This window comes from Uloborus diversus, chromosome 4 (genome assembly GCF_026930045.1).
Source record: "Uloborus diversus isolate 005 chromosome 4, Udiv.v.3.1, whole genome shotgun sequence".
In the NCBI taxonomy this organism is placed as follows: domain Eukaryota; kingdom Metazoa; phylum Arthropoda; class Arachnida; order Araneae; family Uloboridae; genus Uloborus; species Uloborus diversus.
This window is the reverse complement of record NC_072734.1, coordinates 142,344,771-142,367,094: the sequence shown is the minus strand read 5'-3', so window position 1 is coordinate 142,367,094 and position 22,324 is coordinate 142,344,771. Positions and strand designations below refer to the sequence as shown.

Sequence of the window (22,324 nt, the reverse complement as noted above, 5' to 3'; positions counted from 1 at the left end):
TAACTTTCAGCATGAAGCCTTGAGATTAGCATCTGTGCTTCCTCTAAACTTTAAAATTTGGGATTCAGGTTGACATACTATCAATAAAACTCCCATGTTTTGGAAAAAGGGAGTCAATTTAGAAAGTTAAAGGGGGGAAAAAAACTCGTAAAGATTAAATAAAGTGAAAGCTGGGGATGACCATGAAGTATCGTCGTCAACTCTGAGTAGAAGAAAAGTGTAAACTGAGATGACTGAATGAACTATTGAAAACACAGCAAAATAATAAAATCATTAATTATGCAGGCAAATTTATTGACACTAAAGTGATGGCAAAAAAAAAAAAAAAAAAAAAAAAGAAAAGAAAAAAAGAAAAAGAAAAAAAAAAAGGCCAGCATGAAGCGGCTCAGGACATCAAAGACTGGTGTCAAGGACTTAAGAGTCAAAGGAAACCCTAGGTTCAATAGCAAATAATGTCAATTTTGCTGGATATTATCACTCCTCTCATCTTTTCAAAATCATTTTGAACATTCTGCAGACACCCACTGTAAGGGAATAATGTGTGTATATATGAATATACACATTATTCCCTTAATATTTGCAAGGTTTATATAAATCCTTGCAAATGATAAGAAAATCTTACTGGAGTAAAAAGGGTCTGTAAAACTTTTATTAAAATATTAAATAATAAAAAAGAAGTATGTTATTTATGTGAATATCTTAGCAATACACATATAGAATAGTTAAATACTAATAAATTTTCACAAGAAGAAGTTTATGAACTTCTAAAAAGGCATTCAAAATAGTTTGTTATTCAAAATATCATTGCTTGGCCAATCGTATTTGATTTTGTACAAATTTCAAGGTAAGGAACAAAGCTGCACCAAAAGTAAAAGGTAAGCTTTCTTGAGGACACTGGAAACCTTTCAGTTAGCAAAAAATGTTTACGTATTGCTGGGGGGAATAAAAGGAAAAAAAAGGAGAGAACATGAAATGTGTTGGAATTTTTAGCATCCTATTATTGAAATACAGTGAAGCACCGTTTATACGTTTCTCTTTTAAACGTCTTTATCAATTATACGTTTTTAAAATTGGACCCTGCAAAGGCTAATACACATTAACCTATACCTATTATAAGTTTTTCGTTTGTACGCTTTTTTCATACAGTCGCTTTAAAAACGTATAAACGATGCTATACCGTATTTACATTTCCAATACTGGCAACATATCATCATCAGTTACAGGCATTGTTGACGATCGTATTTGTATGTCAAAGTCTTTATGTGTGTATTATAATGATAGTTTTTGCCTTTTCAATTACATAGAGCATCATTTTTAAGGTTTCCATGTAGACCCATGTCATTTCAAGACAAGGTGTTGATTTTCTTTACTCTACATATTTTCTCCTTAGTTATGCAATTTTTAAATGGTATTTGGTTACTGAATTACTTCTGTGTATGTATGTTATGTAAATAAGCATTAGTATGCAGCTAATATTTATCCTTTTGGTACATTAAGGGAAATAAACTTTGGCAGTATAAAAACCATTGAGAGCGTCAACAATTGTGATTCTTCATTTACTAACTTACATACTTTTATCTGCATTATTATGGATTTAGGAACAAAAAATATGAATGGATAGCACAAAGGAAAGATAGGTTTGTCAAGAAGCAGCAAGAAATACCAGCACACAGTTGTGAAACAATTCAGGCAGTATAACTAGTTCAAGAAATAAAAACATACAATAGTAATCACAAATTAGAAAATATTTTGTTTAAACAATTTGGAAAAATGTTCTAAACAAAGTATGTACTTTAATCACAAAATCTCTGATACTGAAAATAGAATCATGTGTCCTTGCAAAAACTATTGGATTAAATTTCTTTTACAAATTAAACAAGTATCTAAAATCTTACTATAAAGAAGTGGGTAGATCGCCCAAGAGTCAGATATTTTCTCATCAATTTACCATATTTATTTATGTTACATTTGATTTCTTTTCCTTCTTGTACAGTTTTGTGGGAGCTTAAATCAATATTTATCTCATAATTGCTCTTATTTTGTTTAAAAAAAAAACACTGTAGCAGAACATTAATTTTATATCATCCGTTTCATATGGTATCTTGCTTCTGACACTTTTACCAATAGTTCACTGGGTAAGTGTCAACTTTCAAACAATATGCTTAGATTTTCAAACTGACCCTCAATTTTGCACTTTCCTACTTGGTACGTTTTTTTCTCACTAGTTCAACAAAATATGTAAAATTGGTGCTTGACTGGGTATCGTAACTTTTTGATGATCCCGCATGGCATCAGACTCAATGTCCATTGTTAAGCAAAATTGTATGATAAAACTAAGCAAAATTTTTTTTTTTTTGTAATTACTCCAATCCAATGTGCTATAGAATGACTATGCAGGGTAACTTAAGATATGCAGTGAATGGGCTGACAGCATGTTGCATTGGTTGTTAAGTTGAGGAGAATATGTACATTAAACACTCGATTTCAGTACTTAGAACATTTTCCAAACGTTTACAAAATATCTCTAATATTTAAAATAAATGCAACTCTTTTAAGAAACATCAGTCACTAAAACCGTACAACACACAAGAAACTCATAGATCAAATGTCAAACGAAAGAACAAAATAAAATCCCAAGAGTAAAAAGAGAAGCCATGCAAGCTGCAGTGCTAAAAGAATACCTCTAACAACTATCAAGCATGCTGTACGAAAGGACCTTGTTCTACCTTGGGTTTCTCGGTTTCAGAAAGCGTATCAGCAAAAGTGTCGCTTGTTGGCAGAGGCACACTGCTCTAAATGTGATTAAAGCTTAGCATTAGTTAAGAACCCAGAAGCGTTAGAAATAGTTTCTAAGAGCTAGAGTATAAGCATGTTTTACATATGAAGATATTTGAATTTTATGAAGAAACATTATGGCAATGGAAAATTTTGAAGAGAAGAAAGTGTAATACCAGATCATTTATGTTGCATTCCAAGCTTAATTTAGAAGTTTAAAACTTGAAAAGCTTAATGATAGAGGAACATTTTAAGATAAAATTAGGCAAAAAATACTAAATAAATTACACTGATGCAAATTATGAATAAATCTCAAGTTGATGTTGACACAAAGTTCTGTACAGAGAAAACATTTAAAATATAAGAAATATTTTTTTAAAAGTAATATAATAAAAAATTATATTTTGTGCCAGATAACGCAGTTAAGGTAAGCGAACACCCTAAATATTAAAGAAAGAAAAACAACGTTAAAAAAAGCACAAATTTGCCAATTACACAGCAGACACTTTTCATCTATTAGCTCATTACTTTTTGCATTGAAAAAGGTGTTCCCTGTAACACCGAAACACGTGTCTGCTATAATTGGCAAATTTGTGCTTTTTTTAACGTTGTTTTTCTTACTTTACTGTTCAGCACAAAGGTATTTTATCTTACCCTAAATATTTTTTTTCTTCAATATTCATTGCATCTTTTTGAAACTTTATACGATTATTGAACATGACATAAATAACACATTTTGACTGCTTATTTGTTGAAAATTTTTTTTCCATTGGTTTTAAAAAAAGGCTATAATTTTAGCAAAAAAATCCCACTTCCTTAACACTTCCAGTGCCTTCATTTTGTCATAATTTGAACAACTTTTTGTGTCTATCTCTTTGTGAGATACCAGCGAGTGATATGACCCTCCAATTTGAAAATAATTAATTAAAAACAGGTTTTATGGGTAAATGTTTGAAAATTTCCCCCGAAAAACGTGTTTTCTGCCCCCTAAGTTTAATTGATCCTTATCTCAAAACCACATATTGCATGTACATCAACTCTTCGAGGTTTATATCACAGTAATTTGTCCAATTACCATGTTTGCAAAGTTTCAAATATTTGAAGTTAATAGTTTCTTTGCTTGAGCTGTTGGCCTAAATAAAAACTTGGAAACTTGGTTATGAGAAAATCAAGAAAGAAAAAGTAAATTTCAGTTATAAGCAGTGCATTTGAGTTAAGTAATTTTTTTCTAGTTTTCTCAATAACTCGTTAATTTAAAAATCAGTTGCAGATTTAAAAAGAAGAACACTAGGGATCTCTAAATTTCTCAAAATCTCAAAATCAATTTTTTTTCGAAGAGTAAGTTGTTTGCCTACTTTAAACAAAAATAATATGATATAGCCGTGAAACTTACATACACTATTTTTTAGTCAGAAGAAAACATTTTTATAAATGGCCTTTTTGGTTAGCTGTTTTTTTTTTGAATATATTTTCCACATACTTACATTATATGTGCAATGTTTTTAATAGCATACTTTTGTGCATTTAAAATACAAAAACCAACATTGCCACTAGAATTTTAAACAGCTTTAACTCATACATATTGAAAAATAGCATAAAAAATGTGGCTTTTGTTTGATTTTCTTTTTTTGAGAAGAGGTTTCTTGTTACATTGAAGTACATGTAATTTTCAGAGCAAACTTGTTGCACTTTACTATGTTGGCATTTTAAAGCTAATAAGAAAGGTTAAAATTTCATAAAAAAAAAGAAAATAATTTAATGCAAACTTACTGATATTCTTCTTATTTATTTTTTTCATAATTTGCATCATAATTCATTAAAAGTTTATAAACTACCATAATTGTAATAAAAGTAATAAAAAAAACATTATTTAATCTTTATCAATTATGCAAGGTAAAATATCTGAGATTACAAAAACCACATTTAACAGGAAATACTGACTGGAAAAATAATAAATTAAGTGTTCAGGATACCAAGGGAAAAAATTATGTGACCAGGATTCAAAAATGTATAATTTTGGCCAGTATAAAAGGAATTTTATAGAGTTCATAGACACTAAAAGAAACACTTTCACTTGTAGATGCATAAAAACAGTACTGTTAGAATTCTGCTTTAAAAAATAGCAAACCAAAAAAGTAATAAAAAAATATCCCGTTACAAAAGCAGAACATTTTTATACAATAAAATGTCATAAAAGCTTTAATTAAAATTTGAAACCAAAATATTTTTACACTTATGATTTTTTTTGTGAATTGATCGCTGTTTATTGTAAATAAATAATATCAAAATCATTCAGTCCCGATATTTTACTCTTTTAAGAAACTAGTTTTTATCAATTATTGATTTTTTGAAAATCAACTCAAGTACAAAATGAAAGAGGTGGCGCTCTCGAAAAGTTCACTTTCTTTTTTAGATGTATTGAATAAATCTCAGCAGGTTTTTTAATGGTTTTTAAAATGAAATTTGTTAAATTGGCTCTGAGTGAAATTATTAAATCATACTTGGATTCTATAAAAGCAGGGGTACCCACATGGGGGGGGGGGGGGTCATGGCACGGACTGGGCAATTGAAATTTTTAGGGGGGAATGTTTTGAGGGGTATTTTCCCCTTTTGGGAGAGGGAGGTTTTTCTTTGATCTTCGGAAGGGTTGCACCCTTGATAAAAGTGTACCCACACCTAACAATCAATATTTCATTCTTTATTAATAAACTACAAATTATTTTTATTCAGTTAATTTTCTTTAAATCTGCTTTAAGACACAAATGTTAAAACTATTTAATGATAATATGGCATAAATTGTTGATTTTCATATAAACATATCATAAGGCTTCTAAAAAATGTCTTTTTTTGGTGATGTGAAAATTTTATATAACTTAATCATGCAAAATTTTGATTCGTTTTGAATCATTCACAATTACTTAGAGCAATTTTATTATCATTCTCTTTGCCCTTGATGAGTGGAACTTGGTCTTAGCTCATACTTTTATATGTGCTATCCAGTACAACTGCAGTTGAAATATTATCAAAATGTAATTGTTTATTTTTATAAATTTAAAAAAGTCACTTCACTCACATTAAAAAGAAGATGATTAATAATGTACAGCTAACAGTCTTGGACAGACCCCACACTTTTCTGTGTAAATGCATTAAAAATTAACAACATAAAAACAGTTGGATAGTTCTCAACAATATTTGTCAATTTTAACACAGATGTAGCTAACAAAGTTATTCCCTGAAAGTTTTACTTTCAGGTAAAAAACTGGATCTTTATTGTTTATCTCTCGTCTAACATTTCTTTCTAACACACCCATTTCCTATGTATTTGGCGAGGCATCCATCCTGTTTATGATATGATAAAAAGGTGTGCATATTTTTTTTCAAAAAAAAAAAAAAAACCCTTGCAAAAAAATATAGAACTCATTTAAATGGAAGTGCAAATATTAAGTCACATTACACTGCGATTTAAAACTCAGCTTTAGAATTCAAAACAAATATACCTCCTTAATTCTAGAACACATAAAGTAAAAGATCGGAGAACAATGATATGATGCAACTTCCAAAACATAATTACATTTTGAAAAGTTATCATCCTTTCACTTTCTGCATGAAGGAAACTTGTACTACTTGAGCTAAAAAATCCTTCGACTCAGGCTTATGCTCAAAACTTGATTCCTAGGTAGATTTTTTACAGTTGACGCTGAATTTTATGAACCCCTAATTAGCAAACACTTATGATTTTATAAACAATTTACCAGTCCCAAAATTGTTTTAAGGAAACAATACTATTTGATTTGATGAACACTTATTGTGGTCTTAAACAGTTTGTAAAATCAAGCGGAAACTTTGCAATGAACCTAAATGTTAATATATATTGTAAAAGCAACATTTAAATGGAAAAACATACATGTAAAAACGTTGTTTAACGAGAAATTGTTTTCACAATGGCATATTTCATTGCCACAAATATGAAAGTGCTATGTTACTTTACACAAAATTGAAATATTGAGACCAAGTAAACCTGTTTTCGAGAAATGAAAGCCATCCTAGCTATATATTTATACAGAAATAAGAAACTTACCTCAGGAGAATCTCTTTCATTAGTTTCAACTTTTTTATTTTTTGTTGGGTCTATTTGAACATTATTTTGAATACCATCTGAAATATTAAGACTAGTTTCATTGAAGAATAAAAGCTAAAGGTATAAAAAATGCATCAATAAAAGCAGAAGTATGCGTAAAATTTTATCTTGAATTAAAAAAAAATTTTTTTCCCCTAAACAAAACTATTTGAGGGTAAAAAAACAGCATTGATCCTAACGTAGGACAATATAAGTTAAATTTACAAGTCAAGTTTGTCTGAGAGAATCATGCACTCAGAATCAAACCAAGGTTTTTCTACCCTTAATTCTATATCATTCTTGTTAAGTACCACTAAAAGTTTTACTTTTTTTCAGTAAGTCATCATACTTGTTTCACTTGTTTTTGTATACAACCATAGTAGATAGGCATATATTTTAGATAACAAATTTATAGATAAAACAAAATTTAGTAATAGCACAACCAGAACTTTCAATTATTATTACTACTATTTTTCTGTGGTGGTGAGATCATAACGATCCTTATACTGCAATGAAAAGGTAAAGGGCAGAAACTGAAAATTTTTCATTCTTTTTTTTTTTCGCCATCCATTGTACTTCAGCTTTTTGTAAAAATTTGCTTACTTGGTGCAACTGAAAATAAAGCGAGAAAAAAAACCTCATAAAAGCATTCATTCATTTTGACCTCCTCCTGTTGCGGTTAAGGGTGTTTCGAGGCTTAACCTGTGACTGGCATTGTAGGCAAGCCCCCAGGGATGATTTTGTATCAGAAGCATGGCGAAGACTGCGTGCTTCTGATACAAACTTCAGTACTTCTGATACAAAATTCTGTAACATTGACTCTGTTCTACAAAGATGTGGAAAACAGTCTTGAGTCTGGTCAAAAAAATTCTAATTTGCAAGTTTAAGAACAAAAACCAAGATACAAGCTTGCAATTTATTGCTAATCATTTTTCTGAAATTCGGGAAACAAAAAGTTAGCCAAAGAACCGTTGAAAACATAGTAAAGGGAAAAAATGGTTAAGAATGGAAAAATCCTTACGTAATCCATTTGCTATTATAATTTAAAGTTCACTTGGAAATTGAAATGCATACTTTCAAATGAGTTTTCATGAAAATTTGCATTTATGAAGGATTGGTGAAGGTGAAACTTGATTAAACTGCCACTACTCGACTTTCACCAAGGTTCGGTCCCTCACTACGGTTGGTGGTTCCGCGAAGTTCTACTGTTCCCATACATACGTATGTATGTGCAATATGTGAAACCCCATGAAAAATTTCTCACTGTGCCACACCTGGGTGGAGGGGAAGTATTTATAATAAATAAACCCCTCTGGTTGCATCTTTTACCTTTTGTATTCCTTTTCCTTATTTAAAAATTAATCAGCTTTAACATTTTTTTTAAAATATGGATTCCTTTTACTACATAGGACAAATTTTTAGACGTAACATAAAATAATAAATTTTTTGTTGTGGAGCACAAAAAATAATAATTTCAGAAATTAAACACATGCATAAGACAAAATTATAAAAAATAATAAAAATGAAAACATAAAACAAACCTAAAGAAGAAGAATCACCCATTTCATGAGCAGAACTTATTTCAGAATTATCTCCCATTATTTTATGTTCTAATTTATCTGTATGAGGATCACTTTCTTTGCTTTCTGGTGCTAAACTAGATTCATCAGTTGAGTTGACATTACTATTGGAAGGCGTATCAACTACATTGCTATTGAGTTCATGAGAAACAGTTTCGCTGATGCCATTTTGTTGAGCAGTTGTACCCTCAGTTATATTACCGGAATTGCTCACGTTATTTGAAGATGAATTTTCAATGCTTTTTTCTGTAATAATAAAAACAGAAAAATAAGTAAAAATAATTTGTTTTAACGTAAAATAAATTGAGAGGTAACGTAAGAGTGGAATGATGAGGGGTTTATAGGGAGAGCCTTAAAATGAAATTTTGGCCAGTAATTAATCTGTCACAGTAAAGAGATGGAAACATTTTTCATAATCTTATATGGATGAAAAATAGCTAATATAGTAACAAGATACAATTTTAAAAATAATTACAATTTACAAAAGTTTTGAACAATACATTTGATCCAAGAATTCATAATACAGATATAGAGTTTCATGAGAGAGATAGAAAGTTTCATGATGGCTAAAACATATTAATTTTTTGAGATATTTATAAAACATCAATCATAAATTACGCATACAAGGAAGTCATGTGGTGCACACATCAGATTTTTTTTTTTTTCAATATTTATAACAGAAATAAATCTTCATTTATTTAAACAAAATAAGAATAATTAGTTAATCAACTAACATAAACGGTACACACGAAGTTTCAGACTTTAATAAAATATTAAATATATTTCTATGAAGTGCCTTATTTTGTTTTATTTAATTTATAATTTTTTGCAATTTGAATTGTATTTTTTGATTAACAAAACAACATTTATTTGAAATAAATGGCAAATTATTGTCATTGTTTACAAGAATATGACAATAGTGTAGTTTAATGCAACCACACTATTTCCAGTGTGTATTGTACAATGAAACTGTTTTTCTTAACTTCAGATTCAAATATATTTTGCCCAAAAATTAAAAATACATATTACCATTTTCATCAGTTTTTTCACTGGATGCAGAAGCAGAACGTTTTTTCATCTCCAGCATCTGCATGGTTAATCCCTGTAGTACAAATATATTCATGAGTTAATAAGATTTAAAACACAGGTGAGAAAAAAGAGAAAGAATATGTAGTTAACAATACCCTTATTGCTTGTAAAGTCATTTCTAATACTTTGGAGCCAGTATAAGGTGTATTTGCTTCAAATTTTCCTTGTAGAAGCTTGTATAAAATATTCATAACCTTTTTTATCTAGAAAATTAAAAAGAACACACTGATAAAGATTTTTTAAAATACTGATAGTAAAGAAATAAGGTGAACAAAAGCAAAATGCTTTTAAGAATTATATACGTGTGTAAAAAAGGCTCTTTCAAAATAATTAAATGTGCATACCAAGGACAGATATAAGGGGGCAATGAGGGCAATCAAACCTTCCTCGAGGGGCCCTGCCCGGCACCGGCAAATTATTTCCGAATTGAAGTCCTCAAATATAAGTGTAGGCTGTTTTTGATGATGGAAAGGAACGGAATGGGGTTTGAATCTCCCTCCTGGAAACTTTTCAGAATTGAAGTTTCAAAAAGGCAACTGTAGAGTAGCTTTGGCAATGTTAGGAGGAGGAGCAGTCTAGGGGCCTTGCTCTAGGTAATTTAAGTCTTAAAGACATGGTTTTAGATATCAGAGGTAGTGTTAGGGAATTTTATGAGTTCAATGACCTTCCTCCGGTTCTTTTTCGAAACTAAAGAACCAAAAAGCAATTTTAGATGAACTTCGATGATGTTTGCAGGAGGGGTTTCCTCCGAAATTATCACAAAATTTGAAGTTTTAAAGCCTAATTTTAGACTACCTCTTTCAACTGAAACATTTTGGGGATATCCTTGGATAAATCTCTATATTTTAGTTGTTTTAGATGAAATACTATGGTAGCCCATCCTCTCCCGCCAAGTATGAACAAACCGAATGCATAGTAAGAGGTTTGTTTAAAAACCAATCCTTGAAACATTTCTGGATCCATCCTTGGTACATACAAGGAATCCACAAGGTTTTAAAGTATATTATAAGCTGACATTTTGAAAAGTTTCATAGAATGTACAAGGAAATGTTCAATTTTAAAAAGTTGTACGCTTTTAACATAAAATAAAAATTACCTCAGCAGCAAAATCAGGAGAAGTAGTTACAGACCTGACAGACTGCAATTGTTTAACTTCAGTCATCAATTCTATAATTTGATTTTCATACCGATCCTTTAACGCTCTTGTCTTTTCATAAAATACTTCATACTAAAATTAAAGGAAATTATGTTTTTTTTAAAAGAACGAATCATAAAATAATATTATTGAACTAAAGTTCAAAGAGAAATTATGTTGCTCAAGTAAGTCAAAGATAATATCTATTGCAATATTATTGTTAATAAAACAAAGGTTAACCCCTGTTTTTATAGCAGAATTTATTAATTAAATTAAATTTAAAAGAAAAGGAAAAACCTTTGTCATTTTTTTAAAAAATTTTTTGTTATATTTCTTATTAATCTCCAATAAATGTATTTGAAATTTAGATCCAAGTTTCATCAAAACACATTAACAAGCAAACAAAAGCTTCACTAAAAATTCACAAAAGCAAAACTAAGATATAGGATAGACTAACCAGTGAATGAACACTTAAGCACAATTTCATTTAAAACAAATTATAGTGCTTTTAAATACAGTAAACTTTCCATTGTCGGCAGTCGGATTATCCGCCGGTCTTTTCATAATTTTTTTTCTTAACGGTCATTAAATAAGTTTTAAACTAATGTTTGTTTAATTGTTCGCTTTTAGTTTTCTTCTTCTTCTTCTTTTTTTTTTTGTTAGTCTTTATTTATTTTTCAATTTAAGTAAATTTATTTTTTTACTTACAATAAATATTTTCACAACCTCCTGATTAACTCTTTCTACATCTTATTGTTAATTTTTTTCTATTTCACAAACACGATTTTTGAGCAAGTTGATGAAGTTTAGAGACAATTGAAAGAAAGTATATTTTGTACTAGCAATTACTGATGTTATTACTATTGTTGATATTATTATTATTACTGTTTTATTTTACTTTATTTTATTTTTTTCAAACAATAACTCTTTTTGTGTCTAACTTTTGATTCTGCATTTTCGAAAATTTGTGGACATTTTGTTGAAGTTCCATCCAAATGAATCATCGAAATGAATGTTGAAGTTTGTCCATCGAAAAGGCGCTATTTTATACTACTCATTTATAATTTTATTTCACTTAATTGCAGGTGATAAATCTTTTTGTATCTTATAGATTTTTCTTTTTGCAGACATTACACATTTTTGCATCCCATTAATATTTCCTTCATTTTCTTTTCTTTTTTTTCTTAGCAAACAAAACAATTTTAGATATCTAGTTAAAAAAAAGTTGGGCATCTAGTTTTTGATTGCATAGTATAAATAAGTCAAATAAATAACTTTAAATTAAAAAATAATTTTAAACTTCTGAGAAAATCATCAAGGGAATAAAAATAGTTTTTAAACAAATACATATAAGAATAAAAAACAAAATGTCAAACTATTCATCCTTTGAATAAAGTAATAAATAAATAGACACCTTTTTCTTCCACACTAAAGAATTTTCAAGTTCTGTTTTCATTTCTTGAAGTTTATCAGCAGACACAGTAGCATTTTTTTCATATTCATGCACCTGCAATCAAAATTTAGTGATAAATTCATTTTGTTGCCAAATGCAAGTACATGTAAGAATACAATTTATGTTGACTGTAATGAAACTAATTGGTGATTTAAAAAAATAAATCTTAATGAATAAAAATAACATAAAAAATATTACACAAGAGATAATATATTTTAGTTCAAAATAAAAACAATTTCAAATACTGAATTTTTTAAATTCTGCGAGCTTAACTTAACATATTTAATGGAAATGATGTTTTTGATGACTGAATGTTATTGATGTTGTACCAAAACTTTGTATGATAAAACTGCAAAATTTTCAAATTTCAATATTTTTACACTAAACAAATTTCTATTTTGTTATAAATAGACTAATTGTTTACTTTTCTCCTGGAAACCAGAAAGGTTAAAACTATTTCATTATAAGGGAAAACTTAAGACATTTTTTGTACTAAACTTTGTACTAACAACTTTGAAATAAATGAGCATTATTGTTTGTACATAAATATATAACATACATAAATGATAATATGGTTAAGCATAATAAAAATGATTTTGTTTTGAGCAATTTCAAAACTAACCTGTAATAAAGCATATTTTTTTTTTTTTGCAATACATTTTAAATTTTGACCTAAAACAAACATAGTAAGTAGCCAAGAAAGACATACCCTTTTCTGTAAAGTCTGATAATTCAACTGCATATTATCTTTCTCTTTTAAAATTTCCTCCAATTCTTTCCTAAGAGTATTTACTTCATCAGCATTTTGTTCTGTTGGGTTCTGAAAAAAAAAAAAAAAAAAGCTTTGAAATTCAGTTAAAATTTTTTATTGCTAAAACAGAGCATGTTTTGTGTATGTTCCTTATACAAATCAACAATGCACAAATTTTCACTTAATTTGAACTGGAATTGCTTTGGTACTCAGAGAGTGTTGCAGAAGATTATGCTCCCACTGAAAGGTTAACAGCATTTACAGAAACTAAGTTTAGAAAATGTGTTTAGCATGACAAATACACCAAACAACTAAGTTCTTGAATTCAAGACTAAACTCTTTTGCACGGTACATTCTATTATCTTTACTAACAATAAAGCAGAAAGTTTGCATGTATTCGTCTCTGACTTGCACAGAGCCAAGATCATGTGGTCAATTTTCATGAAATGAGGCAAATTTAGTTTGGTATATGGGGGTGTGAAGCTAAAAACATTTTTCTAAAATTCCATTTTGTCCTTTTCTTATTGCAACTTTTGCTCTTACAATGCAAAGGAGTTACACTGACTGTGCCATTGAAAAATTTTAAACAAATGTTTTTAGGAGTGCTTTTCTTTGTGGGGGGGGGAGGGGGGGGGGCTATAGCATTCACAGGGATGCACGATTGAAATTAAAGCTTATGTTTTTTTTTATAAGAGGTAATTTTAAAATTGGCAGAAGCTCAACAAAGAATACTCGCATGGTTTGTTCTTTGATGAATTTGGTTTGCATTCATTTTCTAGATATCATTTCAGTTGGTAGTAATGCTTGTACTCCTATATTTTGTGATTGTGTTTTCATTCTCGTAAGGAACTTTTAAACAACATCAAACTAAAAAAAAACTCCACAAATTTCTTGTACATGGTTTTTTTCTTGTTACTTATTAGTACTTGCCGTACAAGGGGTTCTTCGACTTCTTTCAGATTTTGGAAGGGGCTTGCAAGGAAAAAAAAGTTGAGAAGTGCTGCTCTAGAACCTCGATTGTGTGAAGTAAATGCGATTAATTCCCTTTTTTGGCGACTCATTTTTTCTGATACACATGTTTCCTTGAGTAATAGCAATTACAGATCAGAAGGAACACTAACAGATAGTTCAGTGGCACGTTCATGCTGATTTATTATATTTTGAATGGTTCTTTGCATAATTTCTTTTAAAAAAAAATTTTATTTTGAAAGTACACAAACAAAAAAAGATTTTTCTTGGAATTACAGATTTTTTTTTTAATTTGTCATGTTTAGTGGATACATCTAGTTTTTCAACATAATTATATGGAAAAAAAAACCATCTACGTTAAAGATCAATTTCACTTATAGACAAAGCATGTTTAAAAATTTGGCCTTCATTTCAAAAGCAGAGCCTTTACTGAATAACACCAAGCTTAAATACATAACATCCCAAAAACGAATAAAAATATTTTACTCACTACATCAGCTATTGATGGTTTTCTTTTCAATTTGTCTTGGTATACTAAAATTTCTTGCTAAAAAATAATTAAAATTATTAAACTTTACTTTAGAAGAGCAAAGCAGAAAAATTCAGATTAAAAAGAACATATGATACATTAATTTTTCACTTAATGAAATTTTAGGCCATAAACATTCAAAACAAAGCATATACTGTCAGCCCCACTTAACCAGATAATGGATAAACAAATACAACGCTTATAAGAATAAAATCTTTTGAAACCGAATACTTCCCCATCGACGCAATGTTAAAGATCCCTGTTGAACCAAATAATTTCCCCAGTGAATCTAGTAAGATTAGTCTGCCTTTGTAAATATTTTTACTGAGAAAAGTGTTGAATAATACTTTTTATTAAAATTTAAAACATGAAACGACATAAGATACTTTTTTAGCATTTTATTTCATATTTTTCGGGACTGTGTTGGGAGCAGAGGGTTCCATAACGCTTTGGAATTTTTAAAGGAAGGTGATTCTTTTTCCAGCAAATACAATAGCCAAAATATAGCCATTTGACTAGAGAATAATGAGCACTTTGAACACCTAATTGGGTTTCATAATTTTCTTCATAGTTGGGGGAACAAGAGATACTAAACTGTACCACTTAGATCACGCACTTCCTATAATGGACTTTTTAAAAAAGTTATGTAGGGCAAATGGTGCCAAAATAAAGATTTTGTGATTATTCCAAGTTACTTAGATTCTAAAAATTTTTGTGCATTACTTAATACAAATATTTAATGATTATATTATTTTGGTTTTTATTGAGCTTATTTTAAAAACTTAACCACATTTTAAGACAAGTGTTATTATTTTGGTAAGGTAAAAAACATCTCCCCGCATAATCAAATGCCATGCTTAACTGAATATTATATGATGGAATCGACAGTATTTGCTTAAATGGGGCCAACAATATGTAAGTAAAAGTAAAAAGTCTTTAATATTAAATTTAGAGCAAAAGTTTTTGAGAGAATTGCAGGAAGCTTTTCTTTTTTAAAGAAAACGGCAAATTCAGGTTTTGAAAGCATTTTCTTCATTGCTCAGTTTATTCTAAATTTTATAACTCGAAAAAAGAAAAGATCGTGAAACTTGTTTGTATAGAAGAATGGAAAAGCTTGGTATTTAAAATTGAAAAGCATTTTAAGAAACAAAGAGTTAAATAAAATTATGAATAGTTAAACGAAATGGTTAAAAATAGAAATCCAACCACAGGATAGAATTTAATTCCAATTACTTTAAATTCAATTATGAGTGGGAAAAATACATAACACACTGTTTTAAGCAAACTTCTTTAAAAAAAAAAATGATTAAGTACTGTAAAAGTACTGTAAGACTGTAAAAGCATCCTATTTTTATGAGGTTTTAATTTTCACGATTTTCCTGAGCCCATCAGCCCATTAGTTTAAGACTTCTAAAATATTTTTTTGCGGCACACTTTTAAACTCTCAGTTTTGTTTAAAAAAAAAAAAAAAGGAATTTTTCCGCCTGCAAAATTACTGGTAACCGCATTTTTGTGTTGGCTCACAAAAATAAGTGCTTTTACAGTATTTAGTTTTATTGATTTTACAATCTTTTAAAGATATATTATACAAAGTTTATTTCAGGTTTATTTTGGAAAAAGATACCGCACAGAAACACATTATTCATTTTATAATGATTATCCATGATTACTTTTATTCACTCATAATCATTAACACAATGATTTAGTGAAATTCTGTTTGTGCATATTATTTGAAATTGACTTTATATATCAAGCTATGAATATAATATTTTATGTGCAGTTCATCAAAAGTAAAAAAAAAAAAAGCTATTGCATTTTTTTTTTTAGCTTAAAAGTTGTTTTGATTTTATAAAAAGCTAATTAAATACTTGCACATAAAAGGCAACACTGAATTTTTTAAAAGAAATCAAGCACAAGGTAGTTACTGTGACATAAATATGTAATATAATTTTTACAATGGATTTTAAGGTTAGCATTAATGTAATGAGTTTCTTATGTTGACTTATTTAGGATAACATTTAGAATGTATGCTGGGTTGCAGTTGAGTCTCAAGAATACAATCATCCCTGTAAACTTAAATACTTTTTGAAAAAAATGCCCTTAATTTTTTTTAAAAAGGGAAAAAAAGTTTTGAACATTCTAAAATTCTGCATTATATTTGACACATGATGCAGTATTTAAATAAGTACATAGAAAAACAATTTTGGGGGCAACTCTCAAAATAAAATGCAGTAAAATCCCTCTTAACGGACACCCCTCGATGGCGGACACCCCTCTTATGAGGGAAATTTTTAATTTCCCAGTTCCAATGCAAATAACATTATTAAACCCCTGTCCTGCGGACACCTCTCTATTGCGGACAAAGAAAATTGTCCCATTAGTGTCCGCATTAGAGGAATTTTACTGTATATCAGAGGTAAATAAAGTAACAATTTACTTCATGTGATTTTCTTATTTCACTCAATTCTTCTTCCATTTTAGATTTCACATCTTGCAGTTTCTTTTGGTTTTCAGATAAGAGCTGTGAAACATTATACAAAAGAACTTAGTACAAAATGTATTGGACAACAATAGCAGTTCTAAAAATGATAAGAACTATGAATTAAACCTTTTCTAAGGAGTCCTTAGTTTCTTGCAATTCTTGAAACTTTTCATCAACATTTTCCAGTTTTGTTGAAAGAAGCCTTTTTTCATGTTTAACATTTTTCAACTCATCCTTCAAGGAATTTAATTCTGATTCAGCATCTAAATAAATAAATACATATCTTATAACAGACCAGAAAGATATTTCAATTTGAAAATATATCATCAAATAAAGAAAAGAGGAAAACTAACTTTGTCACTAAAACACATGATTGTATTATAGGATGCATAAAGGACTAAAATATACATTTTCAAATGGGAAACATTATCTTTACCATGTTTCTTTTACACTAAGACATTTTTTGAAAATAGAATGATTAAATTGAAAAACATAAGAAACAAACTTTCAGTAGTAATTCTACAAACATAGTTTAAGAAACAAAGATTCATACCTAAAGTAAACGAAAAGTTTTATTAAATCACAATCAGCGCCTCAAAATTTAAGCAGTTAGAATTTTTTTAAAGCTTATCTAAGATTAAAATCTTCTTTCAGGAGTCTTTGATTCACAATGAATAATGTACTAGCCTCCTGAAATTTTAGTTTGTTCATGACAAGTCGAATGCAAAACTTAAAAAACATTTACTGTCTTTTCTAGTGCATAAGACAGTTTTTTAACTTAAAAACATGCCTAAAATATGGTGTATTTTAGATAATGAAAATATAAACTGTCCTCTTCAAAGTGATATGGACTTACTTTAAGAGAATATGCACTTGCTCCAATATTATAAACATTTGCTTAATGTTATAAGAGAGGGTTAAGACACCTCAGTTGAAAGTGAATGAGCAAAAATGATGTTAAATCTTTCTCGTGAAATGTGCAATTAGCAATGCTGTCGATAGAAGTGAAGCACATCCTCCTACGTAATGATGATCATGAGGATGAAGACAAAGTAGAAATAGAAGTTATTGAGGAAAACAAAAAGACCAAACGTTGTTGCATATGTTTACAACACATGTATATGAACTACCTGTTCCCCCACACATAGAAGGATGAATAAATAACACATTTTCTTTTTGATACATTTTAAATTTCTCTCAGGGGTTGCCACAGGATACTTTTGAAAAAGTTTTTGAGCATAAGAAATACTGTCGCAGGCATATGCTTTCAGCATATGTAGGTGAATCAACTGTTCACTAAAGATGGTCGAATTGAAATTCTGATGGAAGGTAGCTGAGAGAACTTTTGCATTTTTATCATAGGCCTAATGTTATGGCAAGAAATCTCATAGCGGAAGAAAGCTTATTTTAAATCCAGAAAGAAGTTTACCACAGGCAACTTCTTTTTAATTTTTATCATGGTAACCAGAGCAGCTGCCCAAAAGCAGTTGAACATAAAAGACAAATTTCTTAAAAAGATACATAAAAGGCAACCAGCTTGGCAGCACAGACAACAAGTAATTTTTAAAAATGAAAATAACACCATAATAATTTTTTTAAAAAATTCATTTTATAATATGCTTTTTGAAATATTCACAATTTTTTTGTGGTAAGAAAAAAGTTTTATACAAGCATTTTTGTAAGCTAATTTCAGTCAGAGTTTAAAATGCCTTAAGTGCTTGCTGTTATGAAAAGGTGAAAGACATGTCTCTAAGACTTTCACAAAAAAACTCAAAATAAAAAGAAAGAAGAATGATAATGAAATATAATGTATTGAGAAGTTATTTTTGAATCAATAGCAATCCATTATTATTAATATAAAATTTCTAAAAAAAATAAATAAATAAAACAAAGTAATTGATAGGAATTTTTTTTTTTTACCATTCACACGTTCTTTTGCTTCATTTAAAAGTTCTTCCTGTCGCTTTGATTCCCTCTCCATTTCCAGGATTTTTTTCTGCAATTCAGCTTCTTTTTTTTGACGCTGTTCAAGTTCAGTTTCTAGTGCTGTCAATTTTCCTGTTGCTTCAGAAAGTTCAGATGAAAGTTTCATCTAAAATGTACGGGTTTGAGTAATTAAAAAATAAATTTAAAATAATACTCTGTAACTATGATATAATTTAATAAAAAACTTTGAAAAAACTAAATTATAAGAAACAAAACACTGAAATGGCACAAAGTCAGTTGAACAGTCAGTTATTTCTCCTTAAGCCTCCTCAAGAAGGCACTTTTCAACTTTTGAAACACATGTTTGCAATTTTCACTGCACATTTAAGTCTCATTTATACTTTAGTTTAGAAGGAGGAAACTAAATCAGTACAGGATCTTCAATTTTCACAATTTTTTGCCAGGGTAAATCTTGAAACTGCTGCTTTTTAGCCACCCTCCTTCTAGTTTTTATATGGAGTATTGATCAAAAAAGCAGAAATAAGAGTTTGCTACCCTCCCCCCCCCAAAAGTTGTCACCTAAACTACAGTTGATGCAAACATAATCATTTTCAATTAAATTTTGCATTCAAAAATAATCCTTCTTTAGATGTCATAATTCGACAATCTATCAAGTAATAAACTACTGTTCTTTAAATTAAGGTACACAACACATTTTTTTTGACACACATTACTGAAAAAATCTTGCTGCAGCCTACACTAAAAGACTCCAATACATAGTCTATGAAAGAATCTTTATGGCAGTTAATGTAGGGAAACGTCAAGTGCTATACTTAGGTCATGGAAATAAGCGTACGAGTTATCGTTTACAGGTTTAACCATTAGTCAGGCAGAAAATGTTATTGATCTGGGCATCTTAATAGGACTTCAAGTTTAGTCAACATTGCAGCATTGCAAGTAACAAAGCCAACAGAATGCTTGGGTTTATCAAGAGATCTATTTCAAACAAATATAAGAAGGTTCTTCTACCTCTATATAGGCGTTTAGTAAGAACCCATTTGGAGTATGCTGTGCAGTTTTGGTTGCCTTATCTGAGGAAAGACATTTCTGTATTGGAAAGGGTTCAAAGAAGGGCAGTAAGGAGACTTTCAGATTTAAATTATGATACCAGACTTAATAGGCTTAATATATATAGCCTGAAGCAAAGGAGAGAGAGAGGGCACATGATTCAGTTGTTTAAATTTATCAAAATGAATGAGTTCAACGGATTAAATTTTTGCACGGAAAGCAGGACGAGGGGTCATTGTTTTAAGCTATTCAAATCTCAGGCTAGCCTAGAAATTAGGAAAAACTACTACTTTAGTAGGGTCGTGGGCACTTAGAACAGCTTACCAGAAGAGGTGGTAAGGAGCAAAGGGGTGGATAGCTTTAAGAGGGCCCTTGATCTTCATTGGGGACTAATAAATTGACTAGGACTAGCCTAGCTGGGCCAAGAGCCTGTTGCTGGTTGTCACATTTGTATTTGTATTGCAGAAAAGTAACAATCATAAGTTTTACACAAACATACTAAAACATAAAATACTCAGTTTATTGAAATGAAAAAAAAAAGGGGGGGGGGAGAAAAATGAACAAAAGTTTTGCAACATTTGTTTTTAAATATATTAAAAATAAATCATAAATTACCGTTTGTTGCTCCAAACTTAGAACTTTCGCATGGGACTGAGATGAAGCAGCTTGCATTGAATCACTTCTTTGTTCAAGCATATTACTACTCTCTTCAAAAAACCTTTAGGTAAAAAAAGAAGGAATAAATGGTTTTCTAAGAATAATGTAAATATACTGTCCTTAAAATTAAGTCATATACAATAATTCATACCTTTGATTTCTTTGAAAGAGATCACAGATTTTTTCATTGAGAGCTTGGATTTTGTTATTTTTTGTTTCAATATCTTCTTTTAGCCTGCTATTTTCCTTTAAGAAACAAAATATCAAAATCATTATCAATTAGTAAATACATCATTTCTTAAGACTGTACAAGTTTATTTAAAAGAAGATATAAGTATTTAAGTAGAAAAATTAATAACGTCAAAATTACAAAAAATAATAATTAACATATATTGATGAAATTAAAATAACTCAAGAGCTGGTGTGCCTTCACTAGTTCTATAATAATGAAAGACAGGAAGAAAAAAAATACACTCCAGTAAATAATCACAAAACTCAGGCACGGTTGATTTTAATACTATACAGTGAAACATGTCTATAACAATATTTTCCTTGGTCCCAGAAAAATGTCAGCATAAATAATCAAACTGTCTATAACAATATTTTTTGGGCCCTACAGTATCGTTGTAGAGACAGGTTTTACTGTAATATAAACAATAGATTTTAAAGTGCAAACTGCAATATTAAACTTTTAACCAAGTTGACTTTTCTCAGAAAAGTTATTTTTTTTTTCAATGAAAGTGCTTTATACTTTCAAAAACTGAAATATTATCAGAAAAAGACAAAAACAACAGCATGGAAAAATATATACGATCAAAGATATGACTAGGAGAATGAACTATTTTTTTTTAGTAAAACCAGTCATAAGTTTTTTCCAAAATATTCATTATCTTATAATGCAGAGGAAAACAGAGATAAAAGGGTTCTACATTAGAAAATTTGATAATATCAGAAAAGGGAAAGGGATGGCACATTTGAAACTTAGCAGCATATAGGCAAAAATAGTAATCATTACACTGGTCATAAATGAATTAAGGCTGATGAAATAAAATATAAACGTAAATGTCAAAAGAATGAGATGTCATCTAAACAGTACTTCACTAGCGATGTTTATGTGTGTGCAGGGGCATATCCTAAGAAGGGGAGAGGAAACTTACGGATATACCTCCCCCTCATAAGTTAGAGATTTTCCTTTTTTTGAGCATAGGGAGGGATCAAAACTAATGATATCCCCTCCAAAGTTGGATCATGCCCCCCCCCCCCCCCGTGATTTTTTTTGGCCACAACACTGTGTGTGATTATGTGCTCCTTTAAAATTTCCAGGAAAGATTGCAAGCTTCTGCTATATAATGAATTTTCTGTCTTTCTTCATTTTAAATTACATATAACAATTTTTTTTTCTAGAAATTTAAACTGTTTCATTACATTGTTACATAATTACGATCTATGTTTTACTTTAAGATGCTTAAGAGTATTAATTTTGATTGAAGGAATTTGCCCCCCACCTCCCTTACCATTTTAGCTGATTTTTGAGAGGGAAAACAATCTACCTTTATACTTTATGTATCACTTTGGAGCCAAAAGAAATCGTTAATATTCTTACTTCAATGGTATCAATAGAAAAACTGCCACAGAAAAAAGCTGTGATTGAAACATTGTCTTATCGTTGTAATCCTAAGTGACCAGGGTTCCATAAAGATTATGGTTCAGGCAAGATGCAGTATGACTCCGTTGGAATGTCAGAGCACTTAAAGGTCTGAAAGAGCACTTTGGGGAGCACATTCTGGGTTATA

General features: G+C 29.6%; 1 protein-coding gene across 6 annotated transcripts in view; it reads right to left on the bottom strand.

Annotated features, from left to right (window-relative positions):
* LOC129219638 (FK506-binding protein 15-like) overlaps nt 1-22,324 on the bottom strand; it is a 66,102-nt gene that overhangs the window by 6,000 nt on the left and 37,778 nt on the right. For 2 of the 6 annotated variants that reach the window (XM_054853902.1, XM_054853904.1), the window contains exons 18-30: nt 20,683-20,777; nt 20,490-20,592; nt 18,801-18,972; nt 17,007-17,143; nt 16,836-16,919; nt 14,360-14,416; nt 12,859-12,969; nt 12,111-12,203; nt 10,658-10,789; nt 9,657-9,764; nt 9,502-9,574; nt 8,434-8,718; nt 6,854-6,930 (exon numbers count right to left, since the gene is read on the bottom strand). In XM_054853902.1, coding sequence (XP_054709877.1) covers nt 6,854-6,930; nt 8,434-8,718; nt 9,502-9,574; nt 9,657-9,764; nt 10,658-10,789; nt 12,111-12,203; nt 12,859-12,969; nt 14,360-14,416; nt 16,836-16,919; nt 17,007-17,143; nt 18,801-18,972; nt 20,490-20,592; nt 20,683-20,777 — 1,527 coding nt within the window. Of the gene's footprint in view, nt 1-2,681; nt 2,793-6,853; nt 6,931-8,433; nt 8,719-9,501; nt 9,575-9,656; nt 9,765-10,657; nt 10,790-12,110; nt 12,204-12,858; nt 12,970-14,359; nt 14,417-16,835; nt 16,920-17,006; nt 17,144-18,800; nt 18,973-20,489; nt 20,593-20,682; nt 20,778-22,324 lie in introns of all 6 variants that reach the window. The other 4 variants (XM_054853903.1, XM_054853901.1, XM_054853906.1 and 1 more) reach the window with 4 other exon arrangements.